At 64.5% G+C, this 8,263-nt stretch overlaps 1 protein-coding gene across 2 annotated transcripts in view; it reads right to left on the bottom strand.

Moving 5' to 3' along the window:
* Positions 1-149: 149 nt before the first annotated feature.
* The window catches only part of VAC14 (VAC14 component of PIKFYVE complex), a 76,521-nt gene continuing 68,407 nt past the window's right edge, over positions 150-8,263 (bottom strand). Inside the window, exons 16-20 of one of the 2 annotated variants that reach the window (XM_025268363.3) lie at positions 8,056-8,174; positions 6,786-6,865; positions 4,856-5,006; positions 4,668-4,756; positions 621-764 (exon numbers count right to left, since the gene is read on the bottom strand). In XM_025268363.3, the coding sequence (XP_025124148.3) occupies positions 754-764; positions 4,668-4,756; positions 4,856-5,006; positions 6,786-6,865; positions 8,056-8,174 (450 nt within the window). In that variant the 3' untranslated portion in view covers positions 621-753. Of the gene's footprint in view, positions 765-4,667; positions 4,757-4,855; positions 5,007-6,785; positions 6,866-8,055; positions 8,175-8,263 lie in introns of both variants that reach the window. The other variant, XM_006041974.4, reaches the window with a different exon arrangement.

Here is an 8,263-nt window from a genome sequence, read left to right as displayed (position 1 = left end):
ACAAGAGCCACTGGGAGATCAGTGGGCCTATCTGAGGCTCCCCAAAGCCTGGGGGCATGAGAACAGGTCTCTAGGACCAGCAGCAGGGTCCCAGGGCTGCTGAGCATCGGTGGGGCGGGCACCGTGGGAAGGAGCAGGCCAGGCGTGGGTGGAGGGTTTTCTGTCACTTCTTTATTGGGGAGGGGTGCGTCCTTCGTATGGATCTCTGTGCTGGTCCCTATGTGCACACAGATGGTTTACATGTATGTACACACATCTGCACGAGGTCAGAGCTCTGGTGGGCTTGGGGCGTCAAGCTCTTTACAAGAGGGCGTTAGAAAGAACCCGATTCCAGAAAATGGGGATGTCTGAGCTTGCGGCCCCACCCTGGTGGGAAGCCAGCTCTGTCTGATCCCCGGTGCAGCTGACTATGCTGGGGGCCCGGGGCTGGGCTGTGAGAGCAGTGCGGCGGTCAGCGCCTCCAGCCCACTACCCTGCCCCGCGCTGGTGGCCAGGCCCAGCCTTGCCCTCGAGGCAGACCCTTGGGCTCTGCGGGGAGGAAGCCTGAAGACCCCCAGTATGCCATGGCACCACTCCGTGGACCCGTCTCCACGCCAGGCTGTCAGAGGACCACCCTCCGGTCCAGGTGATCCCCACGCCCGCTCCGCTGGTGCCTCACTTCCAGGTGCTTCTTCTGGACCCGCTCGAAGTGCTGCAGCAGCTCCGCGTAGTCGATGCTTGGCGAGTCTGCTTTCTGCGACTTGGGTGCCGCCTTCAGACCGTCTCTGTGGAAGGGAGCAGAAGGGCTCAGCGTCAGGGCCTGAGTGCACGTGGGGATGCTGGAGGGGGAAGCACCAGCCACAGGCTGGTGGAGCGCGACCTCGGGACATGTGTTCACCTCAGGCCCGGGAAACCCCTAACTGTTGGCCCCATAGAGGGGAGCGCTCCGGAGCACCCCCTCCCCCACAGCGAGTGGGACCAGTCAACACTGCCGCTTGGATAAGGCCCTCAGCCTGTGGGCTGGCAACGGTGCCCAGAGCAGGCATCACACCGGGAAGCATTTCCTGTTTATGAGTGGCTCCCTTTGGGGTGAAAGCCAGGGCCAGCAGCCAGCCAGGAAGCCAGCTGGGGCTTGGAACAGGGTCCAGGGAGAAGGGGGAGGAGGGGCAGGGCTGAGGCCAGGGACCACAGGGATGGCCGAGGTCTACCGGCCCTCCACTTGGCAGGACCTCTGTTTTTGAGCTCTGGGGCTCAGAGGTCCGCAGTCACTCTGTGTCCCTGGGGAAGGAAAGCTGGTTTTGCTACTGGGCAGCTGACGCCTCTCAGAACTCCTCTTGTTAGCACCCTCCTAGCTGCTCTGCGCCGTAGCACAGGTTGTGCACCGCACAGCTGCAATACGAGACACGACAGGAGGAACTTGCCCTGGTGTCCAATCCCAGCCTAGGTGCCCAATGGGTGGCCACTGAGGCTACAACCATGTCCCTTTGAGGCCCAGCAGCTCACTCCGCTTGGGGGAATCACAACAGTGCTTCATGCAAATGGAACCCTCACCGATGAACCTGGCTCCTGGTGGGGCACAGCCCACCAGTGGTCAGAGCCTGGAAGACACCTCTCAAAAAACACCAGGACCAGGGGCAGCAGGAACTCTTCCCATGGTTGGGATACCATCTGGAGCAGCCCCGTACCCCTGCTCAGCCTGTTCCCTTCCTGACAAAGGTACACGACCTGTAAACACCTTGGAGTGTGGCTATGGCCGCTTCTTTCCTGGGCCCAGTGGCCCAAAGATTCTCTGCCTAGCTGATCAGCCCACAGTCGTCAAGAGAGCCCTTCACCAGGGCCTCCAGGCTTCAGAGTCCAGAAGCAGATCCTTTCTGGACCACATGGATCTGCCTCCAGCGAGACCAAAATGAGGGAGAAAAATAAAGTCTTTGCAGGACTCTCTGCTGGGGTGAACTATTAATTCACCTCACCTGGGCCTCGGGCAACACTGGTTCAGCAACTCACAAGGAGCTGGGCTGGGTTCACTCTTGGGGGCCAGACCGCGGGCAGCATTCCGGGCTCCCCTGGGAAAGCGGAAGGGACATCCCCGGCGTAGTACTCCTGGGGCCTAGTGTCACTGCCACAAGGGAGCAGCTCCCCCTTCTGAGGAGGCTGAGGGACACCCTGGAGCCCTGGCCCCAGGGGGTGGCCAGATGCCACGCCATCCACGTAGACGGAAGAAGGGGAGACATGCAGGCCAGAGATGATGGTGAAGTGCGTCGTCTGAGGCCGGCACCCACGGTCTGCGTGTTCCTCCCCCCAGCACTCTTTGCATTAGACACAGAGGGGCTGAGATTAGGGGTTGCCAGGGAGATGCCAGTGACGGCGGTAAATCCCGGGTGCTGTGCACAGATGTGGCCGGGCGGGCGAGGGTGGGGGGCTGGGCGTCCCCTTGCTCCCGCGCCCGAAGGCAGCAAGTCCTGCCCCTCACGTGACTCAGCCCCCTGTGGGCAGGCCCTTCCCCGCCCAGGGTCTTGGGGGCAGGGAGGGCTGTGTTTCAGGGTGGGGGGGCTCCTCCGACATGGAGGCTGGGAATGAGGCTCGCCCCCGCCCCCAGTCGCCCGCTGCCAGTCCAGGGTGTGGCCGCTGCTCAGCCCTTCGTGTTCCCTGTATGTTTACGACCCTCAGGCCATGAGTGGCTGGGGGACACCTGGCCAGCAGCACAGGGCTGGGATTCCAGAACCCAAGGCCAGCCCTCTCCTCCACTACCACGCACCTGTCACCCGGCTCCTGGCTGCTAAGTGTCACCAGCTTCTACTTCAGAGGGTCCCTCTTACCTCACAGAGGAAACAATGGCCCAGAAGCCTGAACCGGTGGCCAGGGTCCCTGAGCCCTCGGTGGGGTGCGGGGGGGGCAAGGAGCAGAGGCTCCTCCAGCTGGTTCCTGCTCATGGGCCTGCTGGGCAGCCTGCCGCTGTCTTCCCGCCACCGCCCTGTGCAGGGCTGCCTCTCCAGGGTGGAGCTGTCTCTAAGCCTAAGCCGGCAAGCGGCCGCCCACCCACAGCTGGCCCTGAGGGCCCCCTCCTCATCCGCTCTTCCCTGCCTTCTTCCAGGGCAGCTCTTCTTGGGTCCCTGCAAGGAGAGCCTGGGAACCCAGTGCCGTGAGGGCTGGGCAGACCCTCATGGATCCATTTAGTCCAGTGCTCACTTACTGATGGAAGACATCGAGAGCCCTTAGAAACCATGGGGCTGGCCTGAGGCCACATAGCAAACCCTCAGCAGAGCGTGGACCAGACCCTAGTCCAGGCCTGCGAGCCACCTATCAGCCAGAGGCCCCAGACGTGCTGACGCTAACCACGGGAGACCAGGGGCGAGCCTCCTTTTCCCAGCTTTCACCTGCAGACCTGCCTTACCCTGGCTTGGGGAGGGCTCCAACTGATCTGAGCCTTCCTTCCTTTTCATAGAATGCTCCCTATGCGAGGAGATGTAGCGGACAGAGCTCTTAGGAGGCACCGGCCTTTAGCAGCACAGGGGCTGCGGCCTGGCCCAGAGGTCACAGGCAAGCAGCCTTTCCTGCCTCCTTCTCACCTTCCCTCCTAAGTGGCTGCCAGGGCGACCCTAACACCCATCAGGTACTGGTGGCCAGCAGAGGCCAGGCCAACAAAGCATAGTACAGGTCCTGGGCCTTTCTGAGTCCCAGCAGCCAGAGGCACTCCAGCTGAGGGAATAAAACCCACACCTAACCCTGTGGCTGTCCCTGCCCCCCAGGGCACCCTGAGCGCTGAGTGCCCCTTCCTGAGGATCACCCAGCAGCGTCATGAGCAGCTGGGGCAGCACCCAGCCCTCCCTGCTGCTGTCCGGGGAGGGGGGCATGGTGCACAGGAGCTGGGCCTTGGCCTGGGGGCTCCACCCCCCCGAATGGCCTGGGGCAGGCAGAAAGCCCATTGGGGACCACATGTCCAGCCCCTGGACAGATCAGGTCAGGTGAGGGAGGGGTGGTGCCCCAGGCCCTGCAGGACAGAGGGCACAGGGGCATCTCAAGGCTGCCTGTGTCCACCACAAGGGCAAAGGCCTGAGTCCTCTTGTGGGCGCGAGGCGCCCAGCCTGCTGAGGGGCTTGCACAGCCTGGGAGGGAATTCTAGACGCACAGGGCATCTGGTGCAAGCTGGGTGCGCTCCATTCAGCGTAAATCTTCTCAGTGGCTCTGCTTGTTTCCATGGCGACCTGACAAGTGAAATTTTCCATCTCGGATGCCAAATGCCTGTGGATGAGGCAAAGCCTCCAAGGGTTACCAAATATAGACATGACCCAACAGGCTCCGGGGGCCGGGCCAGCAGTGGGTTCAGGGTGGGGGTCTGGATGCCCCCAGAGGCTGGCATGCAGGGCCTCTCCAGGCAGCCAGCCTGGGACCTGTGCTGCCTGTGGATGGGTCGAGAGCAGGGTGGCCACGGTGCGCCCTTGTCTCCCACCCCACTTGGCGATGGGGAGGGTCCGTGGCGACCCGGGACACGCCGTGGCCCAGGGCTGTCTCTCTGCTGCACGTGGGGGGAGGGCTGTCTGTGCCTGGGAGGGACCCCCTGCGGCCCTTCCACCACATGCCCCAGGCGACACAGTCTCCAAAACAGGACACAAATTCCTCACCCTGCACTTTCTGTTTGGGTCACTCCAGCACCCGCTCAAACTTTTAATAAACTCAACCCAACTACCTACCACCTTGTGAACAGGGCCAGGTCTCCCAGCCAGGGCTCTGATGTGGAAACGGGAGGCCTACAGGCAAGAGGCCGTGAGGCGAACAGTGTCTGCAGTGACAGGAGGTGTGAGGGGGAGCTCAGGGAGGGCCCAGGTCACCCCTTTCATGCCCCAACGCGCCAGGCCGTGTCCCCGAGCTGGGCACTCACTCGGTCTGCAGCAGCTCAGGGTTGGGCACGCACTGCAGCCGGTGTGACAGCAGCTGGAAAGCACTGCTCTGCGGCAGCAGCATGAGCAGGCCGTACAGGGCCTTGATCAGGTACGGGTTGCTCTTCACGTCCAGCAGCTGCAGGCGCAGGTCTGCGGGAGGGCAGAGGCAGGGGTCAAGGAAGGCGGAGGGCAGGGGTCGGGGAGGGCAGAGGCGGGGGTCAGGGAGGGCAGAGGGCCGGGGTCAGGGAGGGCGGAGGTCAAGGCTGAGGCCGGAGGTGGGGGTCAGGACGGCTCTGATGGCAGCGCAGCCTGGCCAGGAGGGCCAGCGGGGTGGCTGGGCTCCTCGCAGCCTGCCCCCTCCAGCGGCGTCTGAGCCGTCCCCGTGATCACACGAGATCAGCCTCCCCTGCCGTCCAACCTTCCTGACAGTTACCTCAGCCTGGTGACCCCAGCCAGCCGCCGGGCCTTGCACACACCCACTGCTCCCTGGCACTGAGAGGCCCCAGCTGGAGCATGACAGATCCCTGGGCCCGCTCCACACATGGGCACAGAGCACTGTAAACAGGGTGAGCCAGAGAGAGGCTGGGCCAGGGCAGCTTTAAGGGAGGGCAGGTTCTTCGCTGTGTGACTGAACACACCGAGCCAGGAGCGTCTGGTGGACACTTTTGGACATCGGCCTCAGATACCAGCCCTGCTCACACTGTGCCAGACGGGAGGGATGCACCTGGGCCCTGCCCAGCATGGTCCCAACTAGACGGGACCACGCGGCTCTCCTGAGCCCTTCCAGGGAATCACTTGTTTCTTTCTTGTGTCTAAGGCCCCATCTCGAGAATCTATGGTGGAGGACAAGCCACACAGCCCTGAAGAGGCCATGTCACCCAGGAGCTCCACGCGGGCCTTGGGGCGGGCTGCGGCAGGAGGCAGGGGTCTCAAGCAGCAGCCCCTCCCCTCACCCCGGGCCCAGCGGCGCCGGTTCCAAACCCCGTCCCTGCTCTGGCCCTGGGTGAGCTGGGCTGGGGGCCAAGCTAGTCACCACAGGGCTCGAGGCCACCGAGGGTGTGAACAGGGCTAGGCAGGGCCAGCTGTGGACCACTCTGCTGTGGTCCTCGCATGAAAGCCCTGGGCCTGGAGAGATGTTTGCGGCTTCTCTAGGGTTGGGCTGGACCTGCCGTCAGGGGAGCACAAGCCAGGCTGCTCCAGGAGACCTCTGAGAAAGTGAAATGTCAGTCCAAGGACCGTCTGGGGTACGCTCTGACACCCTCCGCTGGGAACAGGGTCTCCCTCCTGCTCGTGGGCCTGTCACCATGACGGTGGCTGTGTGGAGAAGCTGCCTTCTCTTTGGATGGGGGGGCAGCCCGCGGCCCCTGAGTCGCCTTTGGGCTCCAGGGCTTGGCCTGGGTAGGCCAGGGGTGCTGCCCAAGCAAGGGGCTTGGGTGCTGGGCTCAGGAGGAAGCTGGCTGTCAGCAGGGCTGCCGCCCGGCTTCACTTCCACACCGTAAGCACAAGGGCTGCGTTCCGAGCCGCCCGCTTTGGGGAGCAGGCACTGGATGAGGTTAAGGCGCCAAGAGCTGCGCTTGGCTCGGCCAGCCGCCACCCCGCACACTTAGCCCAGGTGTTACACTCAGGGCCTGCCGTCAGCTCCTGGCGGATTCCAGCTCTGCTCTGCAGGGACGAGGGGCTGGCTCCTAGGTGCCTGGGAAAGCACCCCCGATGGCCGCCCCGCTTACCCCAGGTGGGTTTTGCCAGCGCATAGGCAGGTTCTGATGCCCTGTTCCAGCCCGCCGCCTGAGCCCTGTCCTCCCATTCTCACATTCCTGATGTTCCAGAAGCGCCCCTGGGTGCCCGCCTGCCCCACTTCCCTCCCCAGGGGCAGAGAGCCGCTCTCCGAGTCTGGCTCCGCAGCCTCCCAGCAGGACGGCGCACGCTCACATGTGAAGATGGGGCACTCGATCAACTGCACCAGCTTGTCCACCTCTGTGAGAAAATCCACGGTGACTTCCAGGTCCCCGCTGGGAGGGCGGTCAAGGAAGCCTCATTGCTGGCCAGGGCAGCCTGCCTACCTGAGGGGCTAGGGTGGGGGTGCTGGGGGCAGCCTGCTCTCTGAGGAGCTGGGCTGGGGGCGTTGGGGGCAGCCCACTCTCTGAGGAGCTGGGCTAGGGGCATTTGGGGCAGCCTGCTCTCTGAGGAGCTGGGCTGGGGGCGCCGGGGGCCCCGGGGCAGCCCGCTCTTTTGAGGAGCTGGGCTGGGGGCATTGGGGACAGCCTGCTCTCTAGGGGGCTGGGCTGGGGGCGCAGAGGCACTGGCCCAGGGCTGGCCTGGCTGCACCGAACATGCAGCCCCTGCCTCAGGCCCTGGCTCCCAGGCTCAGGCCATGTTTCCGCCTGAGCAGTATTGGGACACAAAGCACAGCCTCAGCGGCCTGTTCCCTCTGCCTTTCTGCCCCTCTAGACCGAGCCAGAGGGCAGCCCCGTGCTTCCTCTGCTCCTCTCCTCTGCGCCCACCAGGCCCTGAGGGCTCTTATCTCGGGCCTGCAGCCCACGGGGGGCTGGGGCAGGCAGGGCCCCGTTCCCGCCTGAGTGACTGAGGGCAGACGGAGGTGTGATGGCGCGTGGGCGCCTCAGGGAGCCAGGCAAGGCCGCGGCGGACCCTTAGTGGAGGTGCCGCAGGGCCCCTCTTTCCTTAGCCCAGCTCTCCGCCCTCAGAGGAGAAGGCCCATTCTGCCTCCTACGTAGCTGTCTGATCCAGGTCAGACACCACGCAGAGAAAGCTGGTTTGCTTCACAGTGTTCCAAACAAAACCTGACCGTGGATGCCTTCCTCTGAGACAGGCCCCGACGGGCGCTGGGGCCCTCCCTCGTCCCGAGGCCCCACTGCTGCTCCGCTTCTCCCGGGCACGTCCTCTGCGAGGCTCAGCGGCCCCTGAAGGCCCCTGGGCTCAACTCCTCCTGCCATTCAACCGCCCCGTCCCCGCGCCAGCACTGGGCTGAGGACACCCTGCCTCTCTCCCGGGGGACCCTCACGTAAGCACGCACCCTTCCCGACCTCCGGTTCGCGAGATGACCCTGGTTCCTCAGCTGCGTCCCTCACTGGGCCTCACGGGCCTTAAAGCCACAGGCCCGGAGGGGAGCCTTGGAGGGGAGTCCGCTGGGACCGGCCTCCATCGCCGGAGGCTGGGTGGCAGGATGGTGAGCGAAGGATACAACTTCTGGATGAGGTCGTAGGCGTGCCGGTAGTTCTGGGTGAGGAAGCAGAGGGACACCGTGGTGACGGGGTTGTGGCACCAGGAGCGGTACAGGCAGCAGAACAGGTTCCGGCTCTCCTGCGGGATGAGGGGGTGTGCGCTGTCAACAGAGCCCACCCGGGCCCCGCCCCCGCCCCCCGCCGCGGGCCACGCCCGCGAGCCGTGCC

This window comes from Bubalus bubalis, chromosome 18 (genome assembly GCF_019923935.1).
Source record: "Bubalus bubalis isolate 160015118507 breed Murrah chromosome 18, NDDB_SH_1, whole genome shotgun sequence".
In the NCBI taxonomy this organism is placed as follows: Eukaryota; Metazoa; Chordata; class Mammalia; order Artiodactyla; family Bovidae; genus Bubalus; species Bubalus bubalis.
The sequence above is the reverse complement of the archived record's forward strand: the minus strand, read 5'-3'. Positions and strand labels throughout refer to the sequence as shown.